General features: G+C 50.9%; 1 protein-coding gene across 5 annotated transcripts in view; it reads right to left on the reverse strand.

Annotated features, from left to right (window-relative positions):
• Positions 1–27198, reverse strand: part of PAX2 (paired box 2) — an 83434-nt gene that overhangs the window by 23347 nt on the left and 32889 nt on the right. For 3 of the 5 annotated variants that reach the window (XM_065894908.1, XM_065894909.1, XM_065894911.1), the window contains 2 exons: positions 22680–22765; positions 21059–21178 (listed from right to left, as the gene is read on the reverse strand). In XM_065894908.1, coding sequence (XP_065750980.1) covers positions 21059–21178; positions 22680–22765 — 206 coding nt within the window. Of the gene's footprint in view, positions 1–15231; positions 15301–21058; positions 21179–22679; positions 22766–27198 lie in introns of all 5 variants that reach the window. The other 2 variants (XM_065894906.1, XM_065894907.1) reach the window with 1 other exon arrangement.

The following is a 27198-nucleotide window of genomic DNA, read 5'->3' on the forward strand; positions in this document are numbered from 1 at the left end:
CTTCCCAAGGTAGGGTCTCAGCGGTGGCAGCAAGGGAGAGGGATGGAGCTGGGCTATGAGACACTGCCAGGCCCAGGCACTGAAGGGCTCTCTGGCAGAGCTGGGCTAACATGGAGGAAGAGGCAGAAACAACTCCTGATCTGGGCTGCAGAGTGAGTAGCAAGGAAAGTAATTAGATAGCACCCACCCCCTTGTGCCAAGGAGCCAGGCTGGGAGTTCCCTGTGGGCAGGAACCATGACCGGTGCATCTCTGTAGATCCAGTGCCAGGCATGGAGCTGGGCACAGACTTGATACACAATGGATGAATGAGTGAATGAATGAATGAATGAACGAGGCTCTCCCGGGTGGCATTCAAAGCCAGACTACTGGCAGAAGGCCTCTGGACCAGCCACCTGGCTGGCTTAGCATCCCAGGATACCCAGTTACCCGTCAGGCAAGTCCCACACATCCTTAGCTGTCAGAGGATATGGGAAGACCCACGACAGGCCCCTGGGTAGACTCATGCCCCTTCTTCACCTGCCCCACTGCTCGTTAGCTTCCAACAGCATTGACTCTGGTCCACAGAGGCCCTTCCCACTCTCACCAACACCTTCCTGCCCACCTGTGGTACTTCCACCCAAGGACAGAGCACACCGTGTTGCCAGTTAAGAGTGAAACTTAACCTTGGAGCTGCAGAACTGCCATCCAAGGCAGCTGGCAGAGGCTGCTTGAGAACTGGGCCCAGAGATGGCCCCTATGTTGGACTCACCACACCACGGCCCCGGACGCAAAGAATAGGATAAAGTGGGTCTGTCTGCTCATTCTTGGTTCCAGGGAAGGCCTTTCCTAAATGACAGAGCAGGCCCTCAGCCTTCACCTTGATGGGAAAACCAGCCCCTACCTTGTCAGGGCTCCAAGAGGAGGGCTGGAGTATGATGCCGCATGTCCTGGACTTTCTGGAGCAGTTCTGATTTCCAATATTCTTTCCCACTCTCAGGCCACATTTTCAGACTGAGGTTGGAAAATGTGGCTGCGAAGGTTTAGTAAGACTTCCCAGAGCAAGGAAGATACCCTGTGCTCGTTGGTCCCATATGTGGAGGATTCGGTCCTGTTCTGTTGTCCCCTGCCCAGCCACCAACCATTAGCAGCTCACAGTACCGTGAGCTTGTTGCATGCCACTTAACCCTCCCAACAACCCTGTGAGGTAGGTGCTGTGATACCTATTTTAAAGATAAGGAAACTGAGGCAAAGAGAGGTTAAGTAGCTTATCCAAGGCCACGCAGCTGGTAAATGACAGTTGGGATTCGAATTCAGGTCTGTTTGACTCCAGAGCCTGCTCTCCACATCATTTCACTCTGCTGCCCGGGTGCCAATCCCAGGGGACCCAGTTGAGGGCCACTCGGCCCCACCCAGGACACTGCATCCCTCCCAGCATCCCCCCTTTTCTACTTTGTACCCTCCCTACACTGAGGCTACCGCCTATGGCCCCTGAGCTGGCTGAGCCCAGACTGCCGAGAATGATGAGGGGACACCTGGTCCAAACTCCTCATTTTAAGGTAATGAAAACTAGCAGGGTGGGTGGTGAGGTGGGGGAGGGGAGGTGACCAGTCCAAGGTCACACAACTGAGCGGTAGGACCCTCAGAACTGGAGCCCATTTCAGGTGCTTTGTCCACTATGGCATGAGCCGTAGCATCTCTGAAGGAGAGTGAGCTACCCGAAGTCCTTTTCGGAATGAAGCAAGATATAAATACATTAATTAAATTAAACAAACTGCTGAGTTAAAACTTTGACGTAGATTATTCTCTCAAAGGGACCAAAGGTTCATATTGTCTTCTCCTCTGACCACTGCATATTTGCTTACAGTTAACAAAAGCTTTCATAGACCTTATGTTATTTGGGCTTTTAACTACTCTCAAGGTAGCTAGGGATTATAATCCCCTTTTTACTGGTGAGGAAACTGAGGCTCAGAGTAAATGAAGTGCAGCATAAATGAGGGTAAGTGGCTAGGTCACGGGCATACTACCAGGGAGCCTGGCACAGGGAAGATGCCCGTGGACAGTTGCGGCCTGAGCCCCAATGAGGAGCAGCAGCTGCCTGCCCAGCCCATGTGCAGAGCCTGGGATCCAGCGGTGGGGCCCTGATCTCCGTGCAAAAGAAGAGAATTGTAAAACCAAAGATCACCTTGGCTGGAAGGAGAGCCACCCACAGGGTAACAGTGATTACTCCCTGATCATGAGCAAATTCTTTTCTTCTCATCTAAGTTTTTCTGTATGATCCAGGCCTTGTACAGGAAGCACATACCACTTCTAGAATCATTAATAAAAACGGCTTTTACTCCTCAACAAAAAGATGTGATTTCCTCATTCACTTAACCTTGTCACTCCCCATCCATTCCTGGGCCACCCCGGAGCAGAGCCCTACCTCCCATGCCTCTGACCCCAGGCCAGAGCCCTCTTGCTGGCCAATCATGAATAGGGCTGGCCGGTGAGGTCTCAGCAGCTTGGGGAGGGGGACAGGCACTGAACACCACGTATTAGGGATGAGGGCTAGAGACAAGGGACAAAACAGAAGTGTTCCGTCTTCCTTGTGTGTTGACACTGTACCTGAGTCTCCAAAGCAGTCCCTACAAGGGACAAGAGAAATTCTCATGTGCTGACCAAAAGGTAGGTGGGGGTGATGGTAATAGAGAGAATGAAATAATGCCATTTCCTTGGTTAGAAAGCACCAAGGCTCATCAAAATCAAAGTGGAATGAATAGGGGCTGCCCACCAAACCCCAAGAAGTAGGAATTAGGCATTTGAGAGAAATTCCTTTCAAGTATAGCAAAGAACTATATTAACTTCAGTTTTCTAAGCCCAAATACACACATCTACCCAATCTATGGGGAAACTGACAATATTAGGGCTTCCACCTACACTCATTAAATCCATTCACTTTTACGAGGTATTTACTATCATTCTTTTTTTTTATTTTTTTTATTTTTTTACTATCATTCTTATCTTTCAGATGAGAGGCAAAATTATTTGTTCAACATCATCCAACTAGAAAGTAGGCAAAGGCTGGATTTGAACTCAGGAATGTCTGACTCCAAAGCCCTCTCCACTCTATCAAATTTGCCTTCCCTGTCAAAGATCATCATCACTGTCATGTACTGAGCACTAACTATGTACTAGGCAGGCTCCAGGTTCTTTATTACACATTATCTCTAATTCCCACGTAACACTTGCAGAAGAGCTACCATTAATCCAATGCTACAAAAGAAGAAACAAGCCGAGGGAGAGTGAAAAACACGTGAGTGCTTCACACAGCTAACAAGGAGCAATCCCAGGGAAAGTCAGTCTCACTTCACCTGTAGACCAAAAATGACCTGAAAAAGTGATATAGGAAGAAAAGAGAAATGTGTGGAGGAAGTGGGGACAGTAGGTGATGGACCTCAGCCTCTAGGGGGCTTCGGGGAGCAGGAGGGGTCGGGGCGCTGATCCGGGTGGGAGCTCTTTGCTGCATCCCAGTCTGACCAGTGGCCTCTGCCCCCTCTCCCTGTCTTAGCTCCTCTAACGCCACCTTCCTCCTCTGAGGGGTTCACTCCCAGGCCGCCCCCAGTCTCCCCAGCTGCCAGTTGTTGCAGTTTCAAACTCAATTGTTCTCCTCAGTGCTGAGGCAAATGGAGTCATTAATTACCTTCTATCCGCTGGGCTGAGTTCAGAATGCGATCAATATCCCCGCTTGTCATTCAGGGCAGCCTGCCTGTGCCGCTCCGGCCCCACCCCCACGGTGGCGCAGGACCGCGAGGTCTGGGCTGCCACCCTGGCCTCCTATCTGATTGAGAACGGAGAGAGGTCGGGGATGCTGAGGAATGGGGCTGCTTTCCGGACGGGGAGAAGAGCGAGGATTAACAAAACGGGGAGGGGAGGGGGCAGAGGGGAGCGGGAAGGAGAAAGGAAAAGGAAGGAGCATGAGGGGTGAGGAGAGAAGGGCAGGAGACAGGAGAAGGAGGAGGGAGGAGGAAATGGGGGAGCCATGAGCTGGGAAGAAGCTGATGCAAACACTGTCTGTCCAAGGAGGTGCGATGACATTCCCCATGGTCTCCTGTCCTTATACCAGACGATCCGTGGGACTGCCCTGGCCAGTCACCCCAAGCCACGCTCAAGAGGAGGGCATGAAGAAGTCCTTGGAAACCTGGCCCGAAGCTTTGGCTCTGAGCAAGACCAGCTTCTGCCCAGCCTTCCAGCCCCGGAGAACCTGCTAAACCTGACCAAGCCCTGCTTCTAAACACTCCATGAGTTCACGATAGGGTGGAAGGCAGGGGCATGGCTACCTGCCTGCCTGACCTCAGTCTTACTGGGCCCATCTACACCCATGTGCCTCTGGGGACACTAACTACACTAGTGGCCCTAATGTGACACTGAACTAGGAGTATCATCTCCTGGGTTGAAATCCTAGTTTTGTCCCTCACGTGCTATGTGACCTTGGCCTAGTCCCTCGAGCTTTTCTGGACTGAGTTTCCTCAGATGAACACCAGAGGGTTGCCAGCTCCTACCTCAGCAGTGTTCACTTCTCTTTTCTCTGTGTTCCAGTAGACATCTATCCAAACCGCTGCTGTAGAAATAATAATAATAACTAAAATCGATCCAGCTCCTATAATGGTACCAGACACTATGCCTAACATAATCCACTGATTCAATCCTTACAGTAACAGTAGCTCACGTTAAGTGCTTACTATATATTGGGCACTCATCTAAGAATTTTACATATATTGACTCGTTTAATTTTCACCAGAACTTAAGCAGGAAGCTCCTATTATTATCCCCACTTATTTTGTAGGCGAAGAAATGGAAGTGAAGAGGTTCAGGAACTTTCCTGAGGTTACAGAGCTAACACGTGATGCAGCATTCAGAAGCAAACCCAGACAATATGCCTCGGGCAGTTAAGCTCATAATCTGGAGAAACCAAGGGCTACACAGGCTATGTAACTCGCCCCGAAGTACTTATTCCAGCCAATAAGTGGCAAAGCCAAGTCTAGAATCAGTATGTATTGTAGTTATTACTATCATTATTTTTTTGGCCACATGGCGCGGCTTGTGAGAGCACAGGGTCCTAACCACTGGACCGCCAGGGAATTCCTACGTCGTTATTTTTTAATGTTTGTTTTCTTCACTAAACTGTGACTATTTTAAAGGCAGGGACCCATCTTTTTCATGTATGTAAACTTAGCCCAGGGCCTGACACATAGTAGGTGGCAAAAAATGTTGGCTGATTTGTTGCATAGAATTCCAAAAGCAAAGATTGATCCATTCTTTACTTGCCTTGCAGTTTACCTTTTAGAAGGAAAAAGAAGCAGTGTAGGACATTGCCACTCTGGATTCAGTGTTATCACATTTTATAGCTAGAAAGTATCATGGAGATAATTTAATCCGTTCCCTCTTAGAGATTTAAAAAGAAAAAAGATGCTCAGAAAGGTTGAGTAATTTCCCCATGTCACACAGCTAGTCATCATTAGGATACAGAGGTTTCTCAGACTCGTGCCCTTTTCCGCTACCCCAGGCTGCTTAATTCTGACCAAGAAAGAAAAAACTGATAAAAGGGAACTGTTGGGGATCTGGGGAGAAAGCACCCATGTCTAGAGGTGACAGTAGCAAAAGGAGGGGGCATTGCACAGAATCTGACTTGAGAAAAACAAACTGCTATGTGTTGAGGGAAAGAATGGTTGTGTGATCCCATGGCAAGAGATTCTAGAAGGGAATATAATTCCATGAGGACAGGATGCTCTAAAAATGAAATTCTGCTGCTACAAGCTCAAATAATCAACCTGACAAAGTAAAGGGAATGGGAGTGGGAGTGGGGGAAGGGTGGAAAGAGAGGGTCTTTAAGGGAAATCATTGTTGTTGCACATGAATAAGCTTTAAAATATGATGAGCCTGGATTTTAAAAGGACATGTACAGGAAACAGTGGAACATTATGCAGCCATTAAAAAATCATGTTTTCAAAGAATATTAATGATATGTGAAAATGGTCCTATATAATGTTAAGTGAAAAAAGCGAGACACAAGCTGTATATACAGTATAATTCCAATTTTGATAAAAATTATATATATATTTAATTATGTATACACAGGGAAAAAAAAGACTGTAAAGAATATGCCAAAATTCTAAATCTCATCACCAAAATTCTCTTGGTGATGAGATTATGGGTGATTTTTTTTTTTAATTTACTGTATCCTCCAAATATTTTTACAATGAGCATACATTACACTTATTATCAGACAAAAGTTATTTTTTTTCCTCTTATAAAGGACACACACAACAGATGGAAGGAGGGGACCATAACCAGGGATGGATATGAGAGTAGCAGGAGCCTGTCAGGAAGACAAAAGCTCAGAACAAGCTGAAACAACAAAAAAGGGCCTTGGTAGCTATGTCTGGAGAAAGAACAAAAAGGAAGGCTAGCTTAAGCTCAGTGCTCAGGAAAGGATGCAATGCTGAGAGAGAAGGCAGAACTTCTCAACTCCTGGCTTGACGTGGTCTTCTCCATCAAAGAAAAGGATCTTCAAAATGGGACCAGGAGGAGTTGCCCAGGTCAGGAGGAGGCCAGGCAGGTACCTCTTAACCATTTCAATTGAGTTACCTCTCCCAGGCCCAGATAATTCATATATCAGAACTCAGGTGAGGCAGGGTGGTGGCTGGGGGGAGGTAGATAGCATCCTAAAGTTTTTGTTGATAATCTTTGAGTGGTCACAATGAAAGGGCAACACAGTGACAAAACCAATGCCATCGTGAAAAGGGGAGAAAGGTAAGCTTATGCAAACAACAGTCTAATACATTTAATATTAGGGTCTGGAAATCTTTTAGAAGAAATTATCATGCCCTTAATTTGTGGGCACTAGAAAAGAAAATGGTAATACTGTGGAGTCTGCATGCACTCCCCAAGAATAAGTGGTAGCACATTAACTAGTTATCAGTGCTTAGATCAAATGCCATCCCTACAAAGACTTCCTCAATTGCCCTGATGGGAAGCAACTGCCCCCCACTTCTTTACATTTATCATAGCACTTTATACCTTGATCATAGATCTATCACATTCTGCTTGTGTAATGGTGTGCACATCTATCTCCCTACTAGATTAGAAGCTTCTTGAGGTCAGGGACTGTGTCCGTCCTATTTACCTTTGTAGATCAGTCCTGCTATGCTTTATCCATAGCACACATTCAATTTTCTCATCAACTTATATTGGATTTTTAAAATTGATTGATTAAGGAAACACTGTGGGTATAGTGAATGGTAACAGAGAATTTCACAGAGAGTCTTCTTAACTTTATGGACAAGATGAAGGACAGTGAAATGGCTGATGGCTGTTGGGCTCAGTGGTCCCTAAAGCACCCAGGAGGGACGTCTCCACTGGTGGGCCATGTGGCTTTCCTTTATTTTAAAGGAAAATAACTCTTGAAAAAAACCACTTGGGGGACTTCCCTGGTGGTCTGGTGGTAAAGAATCCACCTTCCAATGCAGGGGACATGGGTTTGATCCCTAGTCGGGGAACTAAGATCCCTCATGCCGCAGGGCAACTAAGCCCGCGGGTCCCAACTACTGAGCCCGTGTGCCTCAACTACAGAGCCCACGTGCCCTGGAGTCTGTGTGCCACAACTAGAGAGAAGCCCACACACCGCAACGGAGATCCGCGCTTGGAAATGAAAGATCCCCCATGCAACTAAGAAGATCCTGCGTGCTGCAACTAAGACCCGATGCAGCCAAATATTAAAAATAAAAAATAAAGTAAAATAAATAAAAATAAATTTAAAAAATGAGTAGATGTCGGACAAACAAGAAAAAAAAACTACTTGGATGATGACATAGAAGACATCCTTATGATCTTAATTGGGTGGAATTAAGAGCCCAAACCAACAAGATGAAATTCAATAGGGATAAATGGAATGCCCTATGTTTAGGTTTAAAAAAAATCAATTACACAAGTGTAGAATGGGGTAGACCTGGCTTGATAGCAATTGATGTGAAAAAGATCTCAAGGTTTTAGTTGACCACGAACTCAATATGAGTTTGAGTCTGACACAGCTGCTAAAAAATCGAATGTAATCTTAAGCTACATTATGGATGTAGAATCTCCAGGTGGAGAATGGCAAGTGTTCTACTGTACTTGGCTTTGGCTAGACTGTCTCTAGAGTTTAGTGTTCATTTAAGAAGGACTTTAGCTGTCAAGAATGAATTCAGAGATGGGTAACCAGGATGGTGAAGGGCCTTCCACAAGCATAGGGACCACACCATGTGAGAAACTGAAATCCACTCAGGGCTCAGCCCGGTGTTAGGTGCTCAGTAAATCAGGTGGAATGAATGGAAGGGAGGGAGGGAGGGAGAAAAGAGGGGCTGTTGCGTGGAGATCTTTACCACCACTCTATGTGGCAAATGTTGTTATCTTATTTTAAAGATGAGGAAACAGATTCGGAGAGATTATGTAATCAGCCAAAGGTCCCAAGGCAAGCAAGGAGAGGAGATGGAGCCCAATCCAGACATCGGGATTCCAAGTCCCATCCTCTTCCCTCAACACCACACTGACTCAGTATAAAGGCAGTACTGCTAACAATGACAACTGTCCATCTATGTCCTATGTCCAGGCAGGGGCTGTGACCTGTCAAACAGAACTGCTAGAGGGGAGAGTTCCATGTGAGTGGCAGATAAAACCAGATGACCTTTAAGAATCTGACTCTCTTGTCACCAGTCTTAGCCCAGCCACTGTCCTCCCTCCATAGGTGAGATAGCCCTGGAGACAGCCTCTCCAAATCTCAGCCAATTCCAGCTTCAAGTTCCATCTCCTGCCTGCTCTTCTAGCCACTTGCCTGGATTCCTACTGAACACTCAGCCACATGGTTCAGCGTTCAATTAACAGCTTATTGTCTGGTTTGGGACAGCCTTACCTCTTCACAGACTGTAAGTTCCATGAGATCCACAACCTGGTTATTTGCTCCTCTTACACATCCTAACACAGTGGGAACTTGGGCCCACAAAGATCCCCAGAGAGGTCAGTGTAAGTTTTCTCAATATTCCACCTGTTTACACACTGAAGCAAAACCAGACTCTCAGCTCTCTGAAATGGTTTATGGGAAATCAGCCCAAGGACAGAGAGATGGGCTGAATGATCATTTAGGGCCCTCATATTTTCTAACCAACCAGAGGGAGAAGAGGGAGATATGGGGCAGACCTAGAACCCCAGAGAATTATATCCACACTGTCACTATACCCGTTTTGAATAAGTTAGCCCCCAGTTACCTGTAGAAAAGTGGGTCATGGGCACCTACTGCTGACAGCGTGGTGGCTGTGACCCCTACGTGAAGAAGTAGAAGGACGGCGAAGGGACAGATGGCGGAAGGGGAGCAAACAGGTAGTGGGGAGAGAGGACCGCTGCACAGAGGAAGGGGAGGGGTGAGCATTGGGTGGGTTTGGGTGAATTCCCCAGGGTGATCAACCTTCCTGGCTGAGAGCACACGCTGAGCCTTCCTGCTGGCCTGCAGGCAGAGGCTGGGGCTCTGGGCGCACTGGCCGCTGGTGGGGAAGGAGGGCTGGCTGAGGGTCTGTCTGAGGGGGACCTGAGTCCTCCTTCAGCCCTGTCTGGGCTCTCAGGAGGGGCTGCGGTCTTCTGCCTGGGGCCGGGCTCCAGCTGGGGCCAGAACAAGTTAGAAACCTCTCTGGAGCCAGGAGGGAAGGGGCCTTTGTTAGCTCAAAGGACACAAGCAAGGCGAAAAATTACATACCAGGCCGCTCTAAGTATGCTTGTTTAGAGAAACTGCTTGCATTTATGAAGTCTTTGGTGCGGAAAGCAGGGTTGCAAATGACTGCATCAGAGCGACAGTAAAGGCCATTAATTTCCTGTTATGTTTTCCTGTGTTGGGGGCTTTATTAATTTAATTTTACACTGTCGAACAACAGCGAGAGCTGACACTGCCACACCGCCACGGCTGGGGTTTTCTTTTTGTGTGTGTAGCAAAGCTTTGCCTGACATGCAAATCAACGCTATTACTGGAACCAATAAAGATGTGTGGAGGGAAGAGGGGAGGGATGAGGAGGGGGAGGGAGGGAAGGAAGGAGGGAGGAAGAGAGAAAAGAGGAGAGAAAAGGCAAAAGCCATCCCTGGGCAGTTTCTGCCTCCCTCCATGCCTTGTGTCTCCTGGCTTCCCAGAGCATCCTCCACAATCAATTTCCAGCCATCCTTCCCCTTCCCTTGTACCCTCTCCTGCTTGACTCTCTGCCTTCAGATGACTCTACCTCTGTTTTCCTGCTCGGTCCCAGCTCCTGGAAGAACCTGAATAGGGACACGGAGTTCTCAGGAAAAGGTGGGAGGTAGGCTTCTCCCCACTGCCCGTCCCCAGCTCAGGCATTTCATGGAAGCACCGGGGCAGGAGATGGATGTTGCCACCTTGGCCTGGGCAGAGAGAAGGCTTTGCTATATATTTCCCTTTCCAGTCATCTTTCTTCACACTCTCCTTTTGTCTGAAGTCAAGGATTCTGGCCCACTTACATATTATTAGTGAACACACACATGAACCCAAGTGCTGGGGCACATGCGGAAGAGTCTAGAAAGGCAGTTACTCCGCCTTGCTTGTAAGTCCGTCTGAGAGCTCCCATATCCTAACCTGGTCAACTATTTAGTTCCTCTGAATTCCCAGAAAAAATACTGTCTCTGATTGTTTTTCCTTAAGAGACTCCTTAAATTTCTTCTGAAGGACTGTCTTCAGTAGCTGTGGGGTACCTGATTGGTCTAGACCAAGGTGCCAGACAAAAATGGATCCCCAGCATCAGGAAAAAGGCAGGTTCTTGGGAGACCACATTCTGGTCCCTTTTCCTTCCTAGACCTCAAGACCACCTGCACTGCCCTTTTCCCAGAGCAGCTTCCACAAGCTGGTTGCCCCAGTGGTCCACACTGCAAAGGAGATGGAGATGTGGGTGGGGAGGTAAGAGGGAAGGGAGGCTCCCAGGGTCCCTTCTACCAAACACTCATCTGCATCCCTCCACCCCAGGCTTTGCAGAGTCTGCTGGGGCCTCGGGAGATCTGTGTGAGCCAGTGACAGAGAGAGAGAGACAGAGAGATTGTGTGTGTGTGTGTGTGTGTGTGTGTGCATCTCTCCCTCTGCCACCGGCTTGCTCGCACTCCTGCCTGCACTTTCTGTTTCGGGAGCTGTCTGGCAGGCTCCAAGAGGCTGTTGGATGGACTCCAGCTCTCCCCAGGAGGAGAGCATAAACTTCATAAACTGCATTTACTTTAATGCAGGTTCCTGGGGCTGCTTTCCTCCTGCTTTTCTTCCCTCCCCTTGTCTGCTCTGTCTCGATCACATTTTATCCCTGCCCTTGTGTGCACCCGGACACCACACATACACACACACACACACACACACACACACACAGAGACACACACTATAGCTCTTGAAAAAGATGAAGCCTGGGCAGGAGGAGGACGGGTGGGCAAGGTGTAAAAGCTCTGTCTGAAGGAGGAAGCCTCAGCCCAGCCCTGGAAAGACCCCCGTGAGATGTCCACACGCTTGTCTCCAGCGGAGATGAGCACAAAGGGTGCTTTGAGGCAGGCCGGCGGGCACCTCAGGGAGGGAGGGATGCTGACATTTCGCTCGGATGGCCAAATGAGGAGCCACCTGGAGGCTGGGATACGGGCTCCAAGGAAGGGAGGGAGAGAAGGCGAGGCCTCCATGCAGGTTGAGGTCTGTGAGGCCTCCCTTGTCTGGTGCTGTCAAGGTCAGCAGGTTTGAGTTCACTGAAGGGTCAGGATGGTTTGAATTACTGGCTGTGCTGCAACTACTCGGCTCTGAGGCTCGTGATCCGTCTCCCAGCCCTCCCCCAACCCTCCTGGCCCTTCCACCCCCACGGGGGAGAATGGGGAGGGTCCCCCCTGCCGGCCACCGGGGCCCTGAGGAAGGCAAGCAAGGGAGGGGCCCTTCCCTGGGCTCTGGGGCCCCTCTTGTGCAGCCAGCAATGGTCGGGAGGCTGCTGGGACCCATTCCTCTGGCAGGTGGCACTCCTGGGTCTCTCCAGCTTACCTTCTCCCCGACCCTTTTTCTGAGGGGTCCTCTAGGCCCCTGCCCGGATTTCTCTCTTGTTGCCCTTGCCTGTGGGGGAAGGAGGACGACACCTACCTGCAGGGCTGGAAGGTAGTTGCCAAGCGGAAGACAAGGGGTTGAAGATGTGTTCTGACACAGTGGGTGTGCATACACGTGCAGAGGAGCGCACAGATGCGGGAGTGGGGAGGACCCGAGGCCTCTGCTGAGAAAGTTATTGCTATTCCCACCCCAATTTCCAGTGGTGGAGGGTCACACACAGCCCCTCCACCGCAAGTCTGCACCTCCTCTCCTGGGGAGCGGGGTCAACCCATCCATTCTGACTTTTTGGCACTTTACGAAAAAAATATACTCTTTTGTGCTAAATCTCAACATCCTTCCTCAGACAACCAAATATAACTCTTTACCCACAACAGCATGAACTGGCTGGGAAACGAAGGTGGTTAATGACGTGGCTGCAGTCTCTGATATAAACGCAGGGATTTAGGTACAAATTCACACACCTATGTCAGCTACACACAGCCATGGCTAAACCCTGCCATCTCTCTACAGAAGAAAGTAAGTCCGAGCGTGCACAGGCCGCAAGGCAAAGGTCTCAATAAAACCTTTAAACCTAACTCTGTATAATGACATGGTTGGTGTTCAACAGGCTCGGAGCCAACATTACCCTGAGAGTTAGGCTAAAATATGCGATCCAACTAAGATAGAAAAATTCCCCCCTCAGGTATGAACGGTCTAATTTCCCATGTTACTAGGAAGATATACTCATAACAATGAATGTGTGTTCAGCAGTGGATTTGGGGGGTTTGTGTGTCTTAGCAAATACTGACCTTTAAAACTTAGTTTGCTCTTGGGCTGGAGTGGACAGTAGCCAGGGTTTGAATATTTGTTGGAAAATGAACATAGGTTGAGCTTTGTTGCTTGTCTAGACAGATGACTACCTCCATGCAGATTTTGTTTCTGGACTTTCATAGAACCTGCCTCCTTAGGTTCAGAGTCTGTGACCTGTGCTTGGTAGTATGTAATGTTTGTGAAATAATATAATTCTAGCAATAACCCGCAGAGGTACTTTCCTTACAGAAACTCAAACTCCACTTGGCTTCCCTCTGCCAATATACTGTCCTCATGCAGTGCCTGGCCGGGGCCTGGAGGAGAGTAAAAGCAAAAATGGCTCTGCGACATCCTGCCCACGATGCAAGCTCATTCCAGAGGTCTGAGAGCACAGCACCCCGGGTCCACGCTCCTGGATGGGTCTTCTCTAAGAAAGGAGTTGGATGGCTGGGAGTGTGTGTGTAGGGACTGAGTGGCAAACAGACATAGCTGCTCCCAAGTGCTGGGTTTAGGTTAAGGAATCGGTACAACCTCCTTTTGTTTACCTAACATAGTGCAACCTCACCTTGCCTCTGGGCCCTCCTCTGCACCCCTCCCAGCTCCTTCAGGCTGCATCCTGTCCCACTAAAATGATGTGGACTCAGCAAAACTTCCCTAAGCATTTCCCATGCAGGGAGCGCTCAGATCCCTCTCTGCTTCTGCCAGCCCCCAGCCTCTGGACCAAAAGGCCACAGAGAACAGGCGCTGTGGGCCCCAGAGAGTCAGGCTCCGGCTGCTGCCTCTGCCTCTAAATGTCCACCCATGCAAACCTGCCAAGGAGCGCTCACCTGCAGATTCCCCCCTGCAGCCTCCTCCAGGACCGAAGGTCAGGGCCTTGAGCACCCAGAGTCCCAGCGCCTGGCAGCTGGCCAGCGGCAGCCTCTCCTCTTTCCCAGGGTCCTCCTTGCCTGCCTTTTCTGACACCAGCACTCCTCCCGCTGCCCCTCCAGAAAGAGAGCAGGGAAGAGAGCCCGGTGACCAGGGCATGCCTGGTTTACATTAATGAGATACACCGAGTGTAATCCAGCCATGGAGGCAGCCTACAAAAGGAGGTGATCTCGGGCGGCCAGGAGCAGAGCTGCTCAGGTAATTGGTTTATCTATCTGGAAGCAGGGGGAGCAATCTCAGCACAGACAGACTAGCAGTAAAGTCTCTTCCTTAAGGCTATTTCCTTTGTCTTTTCAATTGCTTGCACATCCATGTGAGAGAGGGAGAGAGTGTTAAAGAGAGAGGGAGAGGGAGAAATGTTAATTTGTGAATTAATGGCTTTTCTCAGCGGAATTGTAAATTCAAATGTCACCTCACACGGTGACACCACGGCTGGTCTGCTGAAGAAGCAATGATAAGATCCCCCACCTCCCTCGGTGCCCCTCCCTCTCCAAACATAGCTGCGGAGTGGAACATGCTACTTTTAATTTGCAACAACAACACAACAGAGGTATGCAGTAATGACTGCCTTCTTCTCCCCTCCTCCTGGCTTCCTTCCCCCCAGTCCAGTTGGCTCCCCACTTCCTCCCTCCCACCCCTCTGCTCTTCTGAAGCAACACCTCACCTCACCCTGGCTGCCCCCCACCCCACCCCAACCAGGGCCTGATCACATGGGGGTGGTGCCTTTGGAATTGATGCTGCAACCCTCTCTTCTCCTTCAATAATCAGGGAATTAATGACCCTGAAGTTAAAGTGAGGCTGATACCGAGGCCCTGCCCAGCGTTGGGAAAAAGCCTTCATTGTTTTCAAGCAGGAGGCGGGCAGCAGTGAGGGAGATTCATGGATGGAGATTGAATATGCAATTTTCTTTCACCTTGCCAAGAGCTGCCCCTGGGCTGTGCCTGGCCTAAATTTTTCCTTTTACCATCTCTGCCTTATCCGGCCCTCCCACCTCCCTTCCATTCTTTCCAGAAAATTACCTTCAAAATTGATTTCCACTTTTACAAACAAATATAATGGGAACACAGGAAAAAACTTGGGCCGTGATGAATTAGGGCTGTCAGGTGTTTCCAGGTCTCCTTTGCTTTTGTTTTATAACCCGATCTGCTCTTTGTTTTTCCAAGGGCTGGAAAAAGTGTCCCCCATCCACTGAGGGCCTGACCCTCCAGGCCACAGGGCCTCAGCCCCCAAACCCAGCAGTAGCCCAAGGCGGAAGTGAGCCGGGCCCTGAGACTCTGTTAGCCTCTTGGTTTCCCAGTGGAATCCTGGGCCACCTCCTCCTATTCTGCACTCTGGCCCTTAGGAACCCACTCTCTGAAGACTCTCTAATGGCCACCCCCGGCTCTTTCCCCTGGTCCCCGCACCATGTTCCCTCTGGCCCCCATACCTCTTAAAGTCCAGACCAGATGCAAACCTCCACCTCCTCTAATGTGGGCAGGATCAGTGTATACCTCGACTAGAGCAAATAAGAGGCAGACACTGAGAGATCGCGAAAGACAGGCAGGTTGAAGACCGGGTGCGGGGGGGGAATAACCCTGAGGTTGGGAGACCAGGTTCCCAGTCTCAGTCTCCCTTGCCTTGGGGGCCAGTCCACCCATGGAGGCAGGATCAGAACAGCCCATCCTTTTGCCAACAGAATGCAGGGTGATGCCTACAGGGCCCTTTGGGCAAAATTCCATACGCGAACCTGTGCCTCAAGACCATGCAGCCTTAGCACACCCAGGCCTGGCTTAGAGCTCTCCCAGCTCCCTGGAGCTGCTGACAGGGACATGGACATGCACCTGCTCACCTTGGAACATCTCTTTGAGTGCATACACTACCCAGAAAACTGCATGCCTTCCCAATGCAGTTCTGCATCCCCTTTCACCCAACGATTTCAGAAAGGTAGAGAACACACAATACCCACATTTGCATAACTCATATAAAAAAGCACATGTGGCCACAAAACAAACATACATTTCCCAAGGTAAATAAATAAATTTGTATGTGGGAGCAGAAATACACAGCAATGGATAGAGGGAGGGATGCCTCCATGTTAGAGAAGAAGGGGTCCCATATTTATTTACCCACATCTAAAATGCCTGTGGAGGCTAATAAGAGGTGACATCCGGCCCAAGTGGATAAACGCAGAGCAGATGAGCAAGCAAAGATGGACAGAGGTCCTCCCAGTCACACAGGGGAGGCTCATATCTTTCCCCCACCGCCCTGGTCCCATCTAGGTCGGTTTATCCCAGCAACAGCTTCCCTAGGCTGCCCTACTTAAAAGGAGCTGTACCAAGATAAGAGAGGCTGTACCCAAAAAAGTTTCTTTCTGACACAACTTCATTTCCCCTTGAAACATAAACCTGCCAATTATGCCTTCCTCCCCAGGCACACAGCGAGCCATCTTCCAAGATGGAGTTGGCTCAACTCCATCTCCATGATCTCGTGTAGTGCTCCCCACATCCCTGTGAAGTAAGTACCGTCACTGTCTCCGTTTCACAGAGGAGAAGACTGAGCTGATGAAGGTTAAGCGACTTGCCCAAGGCACTAGGACTCAAACCCAGCTGCGCCGCCCTCCCTCCTGACCCCTTCCCCACTGAGCCACACTGCCCATCCCTGCTGCGCTCCCGGGACTGCCTGCTGGCCTCCACCCCGAATCCTTCTTCTGCGTGGGGGTCTTTGCAGCCTTCTCTTGCCTGAAGCCCAGGCTCCTAGACAGAGCAGGTGCTGCTCCTTCCCACAGCCTAATCCCCTCATTTGCTCCAAGTCAAATCTGAGCAACACACTGGGGGACTTTTGGGGAGAAACTAACTAAGGAAATAAACCACTTCTTGAAGTTACGGCTTCATCCAAAGCAGAAGGGAGCTATTAAAGGCAGTGACAGGTCTCGGCTGTTTGCAGCCGTGCAGTCTGCCCTGCCTGCAAACGCACAACTGCACCGGCCTGGCACCACTCGACTGCATAATTCATTGTGCACCTAATTAATGGAAGGCAGAATCGCGGCCCCCTGCAATCCCACACATCAAAGGATGATACCAACACACCTCCCCTCACACAGATCAAAAGACTCACACATATGACTTCATTCAGATTTCTGGACAAGTTATGTAATTGCTCTGGCCTTCAACAACACTGATGGACGGCAATGCTTTAGGCCACAGCCAAAAGCAACTGGGTGAAGGTAAAGGACTTAGGTCTTTCAGCCTAAAAAGAATACAAGGGTCCCTATCCTGCAGCCACATACGCCAGGGCATGCAACATTCAGGAAAGCGGTGTTCCTTCAAAGGACCCTAATATACCCACCCATAATTGTAGCCAAGAAGAGGGAAAGATTTTAGCAGGGTACTGAACGGGGATCTACCTTCTCAGATGGATGGACAGCCTGTCTGCCGGGTGCTTTGTGACATAACTTCCTCATCTATCCCTGGTCTGTCTACCTGTCTCATTCTGGGACCTCCTGGACTCTTGTGGGGAGGGGAGGTCAAATCTTCTTGACTAGCATATTTCTTAAAGGCAAGTCTGGGGATTTTTCCATTCTTCCAAAGGCCAAAGCATGAGAGGTCGTCTCAAGCAGGCTCACGGTCACTGTCAGTTTCCTTTTTCCCCAGAGTCACAGCGGATCGGCCCTTCACTAATGTCCCCACAGATCTGATTGCTGCAGATACTAATAACGCTGTCCATATTCTGAGTACCAGTGCCAATAATGCTCTGGGTATTATCACTGCGAACACCAATAACTACTGCTGAGATTGTCTCCAATAATGCCAGAGCACGCTGCAGTGACTGTCCTCGCTAATGCCCACCACCGTTACATTGTTAGTGCTGAAGAATAGGCCGAACCGTACCCACAGGCAGGAGCGGGAGTGGCTTCCTTGAGGACAGAGAGGCTCACAGCTCACCCCTGGGCTATGACACTTCTAGGGAGATGCCCCAGTGGGTGGAGCCAAAATCGAGCCAGCCTGGCAGGGGTACAGGGTCCACCTGGAAACAGACCTGCCCCTCCACTCCCTCAAGGTCTAGTCCCTTGACATGTATCCCCATTCCCAGCCCAGCATCCCTCATCGTCCGAGTCAGCTCTCTCTTTTGCCTGTGGTGCTGGCCCAGTGGCTGAAGGATACACCTGGGTGTCTGTGCAGCCCATGCCCGAGGCTGCCTCCTGCGGCCGGCCTGCCAGCTGCAGTGCTACCTTGGCCTGACTGCAGAGTTGGGCTACATCATCTTGACACATAATTATCTCCCCTATTCTTAATCATCTGAGCTGCTCCCTAATGCAAACTGGGCCTGGCTGCTTGGAGGCACCCAGAATGGGGGAAGGGGGGAATAGGCTGTGAAAGGTCTGCCTTTGCTCTAGCCTCTCCTTTCCCCCCGCTTTCCACCTGGGTCTGATGGATCAAGTGTGTGTGTGGTGGTGTGCGTTTGGGGTAGGGGGGTGGTCAGGGAATACTGGCCTCCCTAATAGGCTCTGGCCTCCACTAGGGAAAGGACAGCTCCATCTGGCCTGGGGTTGGTCAGAAGGGGTGTGTCAAGGCAAAAGAACCCTCTCCCCCAAAAAAGAAGCAGGGTCTCTGATCCTTCTTGCCAACTGGCTAGGCCTGTGGGTAAGTATTTAAGCAGCCAGAGTAAACTTAGAGGCTGCCATTATCCCTCACCCAGAATTCAACTGCTTCCTGAGATGTCTCCCCACTGCCATCACCACCACCCTCCTGGAGGAGGGTCTTCCCCAGCCCAGCCCTGCTCTTGTCCCTTCCTGCCCAGACACTTGCAGTGGCTTCTCATGTCTGCAGGAAAAAGTCCAAACTCCTTATAGGGGCCCGTCTTGGCCTGCTCTCCTGTGCCCCTAACCCCTCTGCTCAGCCTTACTGCCACGACTTCCCCTCAGGCCCTTTCATCCCAGCCAAAGCACCCCTGTGTTTTCAGCACAGTGTCTTCTGGTCACAAGGCTCAGTCTGTCTGATAGAATTTCAACTACCGTTGTCTTTGAACCGTGCCCCTTGTCCATCCCTCAGGCCCCTCCTCGAAGAGCAGCCTTTCCTGGAGGTTCACTGTCTCCCCACTTTGAGTTCCCATGGCCTGCAGCCCAGACCTCCATCACAACACAGATATCTAGATCTCTGATGGGCCTTTCTGCTCTCTGGACTCATGTGTTTTACATGCCCCACTAGACTGTAAGCTCCTTAAGGACAAGAATCATATCTTGTTCTGCTCTGGGATCCTACAGCACCAAGCCTTTCTTGCGACCGATGCCCAGGAAAGGGTGACTGAATTGAATTGACTTGAAACAATGAATGTGATCAATTGCTCAGAGAGGAGAGCACTCTGTTCTGGGCCAGCCGGGCCCCACCTGCAGTGGCCACAGCCTCAGGCCAGTGACTCTCTAACCCCAGCTTCTTTCATGGCCCATAGGAGCCCAGGAAGCAGAAGACATGCTTGGCCCCAACCGCAGACCAATAGGGGAGAGGACAAAGAGGGGAGGTCCTGGTCATCTCACAGGTGCTGGTGGTTAAAGGAGAAATCCTCAGGTTCTGAGGCAGAATCTTCCAGATCACTCAGAGTGCCAGGGAGCTTGGCGAAGGCCTGAGTGTGGGAAACCCCCAGAGAGAACTGAGACTTAGGCCCTTTCACGCAGCCACCCCCCCTGCCCATCAGTGGCTGCCGCCAAAACAACCACAATGAAATTTAGTGAGTGGCAAAGGCCGTGGCAGCCAAATGGGTTTGGATGTTTTGGAAGAAGGAGAAATAGAGCCAGACAAGCTGTTTTCCTGTGAAACGAGGCCATTAGGGCTTCTGGAAGGAGGCCAGCCCCAGGTCATCCCTGTCTTGCCAGGCCCAGGCCTCTCCTACATGCTGTCCTTTCTGCTGGAGGCCGGGGCTCTCGCACTCTCTTTTCCCTCAGCCTGGGTCTTGGGAATCTCAGCTTTGTCTCTTTTCTCTGTTCCTTACCCTCTAGAGCTGCCCCAATCAAGGGCTTGTCTGCGCTTGGGATGACCACATGATTTACTGTCCAAACAGGACATTTTTGAGAGAAAAAGGAGACGCTGACTGGCCAAGACGCAGAGACAAAGGCATAAATTGGGACTGTCTGGACTAATGGGATATTTGGTCACCCCCCTATGTTCATATTCAGAGGGTTCTGTCTATTTCATGGGAGATACCCTTAAAATCATATGCCCTTCCTAGACCAGGAAGTTACTGTCTCCCCAGCAGGGACCATAAGATCAGGGCAGGAAGCAGGCTCCAGACACTGGTGTCTCCCTTTGTCTGGGCCTGCCAGCCCCGCGCCCTGGCCTCAGGCATCAAAAGAGAACCAGATGGGGCTTCCCTGGTGACGCAGTGGTTGAGAGTCCGCCTGCCGATGCAGGGGACACGGGTTCGTGCCCCGGTCCGGGAGGATCCCACATGCCGCGGAGCGGCTGGGCCCGTGAGCCATGGCCGCTGAGCCTGCGCGTCCGGAGCCTGTGCTCCGCAACGGGAGAGGCCACAACAGTGAGAGGTCCGCGTACCGCAAAAAAAAAAAGAGAACCAGATGGTCACCAAGGGACCCTTAATGTCATAATATTTGAAGAACACCTTCTTCCAAGTTCATCTCCACCACTCTCTCTTCTGAATTCCTTTCCCTGCTCCTCCTCTTCATCTCCTCACCCTTTAACTCCCTGCCTAACAGCTAGCTGCACCCGAGGAATTACAGGGAATGAGGGGAAGGGCCAGAGAGGAGCCTGGGGGATGTCTCCTCCCATAGAGAAGAGCAGAGAGGGCCCATGCCCAGCTCCCCAAGTGGTCTGAATGGGCACAGGGTCCACGTGTTACAGAGAAAGGACACAAGGGTCAGCTGCGCATGACAACACTCCCCCATCTCCTGATGGGCTGAGATCAGAGGAGGACAAGTCAGGTTGGCTTTTCATCCCCAGGTCAGAGACCAGCTGTCCCCCAACCTCCAAAACCTTCCCATAGTCCATGGCTCGTGCCTTCCCTCCTGGCATCCCACCGGGATGTTCGGGATGAATCCCAGCGGAAGGTGAGGCAGTCGGGGCTGCTGAGCAGATGGTGAAACTGATGGCCCCAGCAGCAGCCCGCCTCCCTCTCTCCAGGAGCCAGCAGGGTAGTGGGGGACCCAGGCTTTGCTACTAAAACTGATCTCACAGCAGAGCAGCTGCAAGGCTAGGCCGAAACCGGAGCTCTGAGTCCAAGGACAAAAGCATGCACAGGGGAAGCCAAGCCTCTTCCCTCCTCCCTACCTTCATCACGTTTCCTCTTCTCGCCATTGGAGCGAGGGATCCCCAGGATCCCATTGATGGAGTAGGATCCCACTGGATCATTGGAGGTGCTGGAAACAGGAGGGGAGGCCGTACTGGGAACTGGACGAGAGTAAGGAGGAAATGCCATCAGGATAGCAGTTGTGATCGCAGGCCAAAGCCCCAAGGCTGGGGGCAGAGAGAAGCAGAGGAAATGAGGAGGGATGGGGAGCCCATAGTCCCCTCCTTCCTCTGAGGTTTAAGCGGGAACACATTGCTACATACAATTTAGGCTATTCACTGCTGTCCACCCTGGATTGAGTGGGGACCAGTCAACCCCAGGCCTTCTCTGCAGACCTAGAGATTTCACTCACTATAGATTGAACCCACTCCCTGAGTATGTGGGTTCAGCCAACAGCAAAAGCTGACTCAACCTAGAAAGCGACTCAGCGGTCATGCAGAGAGCACAGCTCCTAGGATGCCTCCGTGCACAGCTCATCCTATCTGATCCCCGGCCGGACAAATCCTTCTAAACAAACCCCAGGCCATTGTTTCTAGTCTCCTGGGTGGAGTCTTTCCCAGTCCTGATTTAGAGTGTGGCTTTCTAAGGTCTATCTGAGTCTCTTAGAGACACAAGAATGGTCCTGATATTCCCCGGGAGTGTGGAGCTCCTCTCCCCCAGTTGCTCCTGGTCTTGAAATCACTTGAGAAGCTCCTCATTTCTCCTTCAGAGCACAGAGTAGTGAACACATTCACTCTGCGGTGATCAGCTCAGGTACAGCCTGGCCCAACCCTCCCTCCCAGCACATGCTGTAACGCAGGCCTAGTAAACAGCACTCCTGCCAACTCCAGGGGGGCTGGGACCAGTGCTTTCTACTTCCTGCTGGTCAAGAGAGAGGGGACAGCTGCCAAGAGGGGCAGCAGGAGAAGTTTAACCACATCCCAGCCCCTAAAGCCCCGGACCTTATCTATGGCTTCAGCAGCACCAAGCGCCCTTGGGCCAAAGGGAAGATAGTGTGTGTGGGGGATGGGGGCTGTTAGCAGGTGTTCTGGTGGACCTGGGTCATGTCTCTGTGAGGCTGTGAGCGAGGGTCAATAAACGAGGAGGTTGGAGAGGGGCAGACAGTCACTGAGCGGATGAGAGAGACAAACAGAGGAGAGAAGTCGTAAGGAGGGAGGGAGAGAGACAGAGGAACAGGTCCAGGGCCATATGGACAGACAGGAGAGGAAGGAAGAGGAGAGGAGAAGGCAGAGGAGGGGAGAAGAGAAGAGGAGAATCTTAAAAATTAAAAAAACAAAAAATGGAGTAAGCAAGTAGATATGACAGAGGGACAGGGAACAAAAGATGGAGAAGAAGGAGCATGGGAAAGAGAAGGAAAGTTAGAGGGAATAGAGGGAGGGAGACAGACACACAGACTGAAAAGGCAAGGCAGCTCTGAGGAGATGCTCACAGGAGGCAGAGAGCAGTCCTCGTGAGCTAGTCTCCCAGGAAGATCCCGAGCCTCTAGGAGCCCAGGGAGAGCACGGCCCTTGGACCTCAGACAGGTGGGCATTTTCCACGGGCAGAGCTGCTTTTCCCAGGTCTCAGGGGGATCAGCTTCCCCCCTTCCCTGAGCCCTCTTACCGATGGTGTGGCCAGGGGCAGTCACTCCGGTCCCGGCTCCATCCGGCGTTGGGTGGAAAGGCTGCTGAACTTTGGTCCGGATGATCCTGCGACAGCATGACAACAGCATCACACATCACGTGCCCTCTCCTGCCCTGGTCACCTGCAGCCCAGTACTGCAGAGGCGCTCCCCTGAGTTCAGCTCCCTCCTCACCCATCTGCTCCCTGCACCCCTGCCCTCTCTGACTGCTGCAAGGCAGGAGCTTGCCCTCCTGTTGGCTCTGTGATCCAGCCTCGTACAGCCCTGGGCAGAGACAGTCTGCATTCTGTCCTGCTGTGTGATTCGTGAATTGCACCTTGATGTTTGGTAGCAAGGATCGGGCAGCAGAGCGAGTGGAGCACGGCATCCTTCCCGTTTCTGGGAGTGGGGGCTGCCCTGGTGACTTGCTGTCCATCCTTCCCTCCTCAACCACACACATCTCCTCCCAAGAGGAGTCTGGAGATCATTCTGGAGCTGGCTTTCCTATTGGGACCGTATCACAGTCCTCCAGAGCTGAGAGAAGGGGTGAGATTTCCCCATTTCCTGAGCTAAAGAGAAGTAGCCAGGGAAAGGGCCGGGTCGCAGGTAATCCTTTCATCTCCAGGACTCCAACACAGTACTGGTTCCTCTGCCAGGTGTCAGGCCCTGAGCAGCTCCTTGAGCCCGCTTAGGGCTCTCAAACCTGTCAAAGCCCTGTCCCTGCCGAGCTCGCTGGCCCGCTGGCCTCCTTCTCAGAGGCCTTACTTGGATCACACCTTCTTTACCAGACTAGGTGAAAAGCCTAGTACCTTCCCTACGTACTCCGTTGGGGTGGAGTGGGGGGAATCCAGATCAAACGTCCCAGGGCTGGGGATTGTTAGTGATCCAAGGACGCAGGGCTCAGCGACACAAAAGACCAAACCCAGGGCCAGGACCAAGGAACACTCTCCTCCACCCACTGGTCAGTCAGGTGCCGTTGGAAGCCACTTTTCTGGAGGCGCTGCTCTCCCTGCAGAGAGGAGTGTGAGACAACCAGCCAGGTGAGTCACAAGCCGTGCGTGGACTGGAACACTCACTGCCTCCCAGGGCCGGGAATGAAGTTGGGCAGGGAGGGGACACACCCCGAGAAAGCTAAGTAACCCAGAGGGGGCCAGGCAGTAAGTGCCAGGAGGATGTGGGGGAGAAGTCACCCCCCTTGCAGGTGGGGGAAATGGGAAAGAAGTCACTGAGGAGGTGGAACTTGATGTAGATCCTCAAAGCAGAGTAAGGCTGAATATATATACACACACATGTATAGGAGCCAGAGGTACAGAGGATAGTGGAAAAGTCACTGGGCTTCATGGCTGAGGCCCCGAGTCTTCCACTAAGTGGCCACATAGCCTTGGCCTCATCGTTCTCCTTTTCTGGGCCTCAGTTTCTTCAGCTATAAAGTAAAGAGGTTAGACTACAGAATCTCTAAGGTCTCTTTCCCCAGTAAAAAAAAACCCAATATGATTCTAAGATGAACAAAGAAGTGGAGAAGAGGGCATTAGAAGCGGATGCTGGAGGAGGGTAGAAGCAGAGCACAGGAGCCGAGTGGTCACGCTGGGTTAGGGGCTAATGCCTAGGCCAGGAACGGTGGAGGGATGTAAGGGAGTAAGAGGAAATAAGGCTGAAAACTTGGAAGTAATGATGATACTAGCAATTTTCCACTTATCAAGCATCTATTATATGCCAACGTTATATGCAATTTATATTACTGTAAATATATATACTACTGTGAATTCTCACAACAACCTCCAAAGCATTACTATTATCCTTGTTTTGCAGACTGAAAACCAAAGCTGACAGAGGTTAAAGAGCTTACTCAAGGGTTTCCCTGGTGGCGCAGTGGTTGAGAGTCTGCCTGCCAATGCAGGGGACACGGGTTCAAGCCCTGGTCCGGGAAGATCCCACATGCCGCGGAGCAACTAGGCCCATGTGCCACAACTACTGAAACCTGTGCACCTAGAGCCTGTGCTCCACAACAAAAGAAGCCACCGCAATGAGAGGCCCAGGCACCACAACAAGGAGTAGCCTCCATTGGCCACAACTAAAAAAAAAAAAAAAAAAAAAAGCTTATTCAAGATCACATTGCCAGCTAGGGCAGAGTTGGAATTCAGTATTTAAAATGTGTGCTTTTTGTTACTTTGTCAGACTTCCCCCAGTATATAGGAACTAGGTTTACAGAATCTCAAGCCATGAGTGATTTTTAAACTAAAGGAGACATGTGCAAACCGATGCAGGTAAAGCAATTGACAGGCACAAGGCCATAGGTAGCTGGCCTCAGAAAAGAGAAGGAAGAAAAAAAAAAAAGGGAATTCCCTAACAGTCCAGTGGGTAGGACTCCATGCTTTCACTGCCAAGGGCCCAGTTTCGATCGATCCCTGCTCGGGGAACTCACGTCCAACAAGCCTCACGTCGTGGCCAAAAGAAAAAAAAAAAAAAAAGAGAAGGAAGAATTTGTAAGGTGGATTTGGCAACTAAATGGAGTCAACCATGGCTCTAAAACCCCAGTTCTGTGTAACTGGAAGGCTGGTGGTTTGTCCCACTGTCAGGAAGAGGGATGCAGGGAGGTGACTGGTTGGTCCTTGACGTGAGCATTTGAGGAGGTAGGTGAGTGTCCAGGTGGATGGCCGTGCACCAGCCGGCAGAGTAGATATGGATTTAGGAGATTATCAAGGAAGGAAGTGTTGGTTGGGATGAGAGGCCTAAAGAGCAGACCCTGGAGAACATCTACTATCAGAGGCTGAGGAAAAGAACCTGACCTTACACAAGGGTCAGAGTTGGTCACACAGGAAATGGCAGAACCAGGATCAGGGAGTTTTAGCTAAGTCAACAGAGAAGCACATTTCCAGAAGGAGAACGTAATCCATAGCAACCATGGTGACATAAAGATTGAAGGGAATTGGGAATAAGAAGAGGCACAGATTTGGGAATTTTGGTGACCACTAGTGACCTTGGGAGAGCGGCCTCAACAAAGCAACTGAGGCAGGAGCCAGATAAAAAGAGGTTAGTGAGCAGACAGCAGGAGAGGGAGGCAGTGAATGTAGACTATTGCTTCAGAAGTGTGTAGAAAGGAGAGAAAAGTGTGGAAGCTGAGGATGGAAGTGGCAGCTAAGTGGAGGGAAGGCTGTTCAGGGGAGGAAGGACCTGGATAAGTCTGTAGGCTGAGGAGAAAGAACTGGTGAAGAGGGAGAGGCTGGAGTTGCCTGAGAGAAAGTGGGTGATTGCCAGACAAGACAGAACAAGGGGAGAACGGAATGGCGGCCACGGGGACGAGGCAGCGAGAGATGGCACGTGGTGAGGTGGCCCAAAGCTTCTGGGTCTGGAGCATGATCACCATGAGAAAGACATGACAGTCGCTAAGGGCAGTGTAGACTGGTCTACACGAAAAGTCTAGAAGGAGGCTGAGCAGCTCAGAGCAGCTGCTCCTAATTCATTGCAGCCAAAGGCTTCTGGGATCTCAGTGGGCCTGTGGGTGGCTCTGACTTGAGGGCTGGTGGACTCTGGGCTCTGGACTGAGGGAACCCCAAGACTGAGGCTGGGTGAGACAGACGACTGGACGGCCTTGTGGAGCTGCTGTCTTTGTTACCCACAGCCTCTGACCCCTGGGGCGCTGGTGCAGTTTTAGCTGAGGTAGCAAGTGATGGAAAATCACTACTTCCTGACAGCGGCTTGGTGGTGCATGGGAGAGGAGCTGGGCAGGGTGCCTGCTGTGAGTTACTAATGCTCTTGGTGTCCGTCCATGCCCCCCAGGAGGTGGACGCTCACCAGTCCCCAACGGTGATCTCAGGGAGTTTAAGAACCGGGATTGTGGAAACGTTATGGTCACCCATTGCCCTCCTGCGTCCCATACACAAACCCACTGACTAATAGGAATATCACTAAGGGTTAAAAGGATAAAGAGGTTGCTTTGTGTGACTGCCTGGTCCTATTGCCCCCTGTTCCTCCTCCTCTTTCTCTAATTCTTTTTCATTCTTGGCCCCAAAAGACAGCCAGACACATCTGTGGCCACCACGGCACCCCACAGGTTTGGCCTGGAGAGTCAAGTTCCCGCACATGCATCCTTGCGGGGCTACAGTCAGGAGCCCTGGGCCCATTTACCAGGGGTTGGAGGTGCCATTTCCCATTTCCACAGAAAGACTGCCCTGCGAGGGTGCCTGCTCCCCACTTCTCCTTCCAGCATGCTTTCCTTGACAGGGACACTCTTTCTCCCCCCACCTCCACCTTTCCAGAGAACCTCCTAGGCTTTGCCTTGCAGGCACTTAGAACCTCACACTCACAGGAGTATGAGAAGAGCAAAGGCAAGATGGGGATGGGCTCTGGGCTCAGTCTGCCTGAGTCTGAGTCCCAGCTCTGATACTTTTTTTTTTTAACATCTTTATTGGAGTATAATTGCTTTAAAATGGTGTTAGTTTCTGCTTTATAACAAAGTGAATCAGTTATACATATACATATGTTCCCATATCTCTTCCCTCTTGCATCTCCCTCCCTCCCACC

This window comes from Phocoena phocoena, chromosome 16 (assembly GCF_963924675.1).
Source record: "Phocoena phocoena chromosome 16, mPhoPho1.1, whole genome shotgun sequence".
Classification (NCBI taxonomy): Eukaryota; Metazoa; Chordata; class Mammalia; order Artiodactyla; family Phocoenidae; genus Phocoena; species Phocoena phocoena.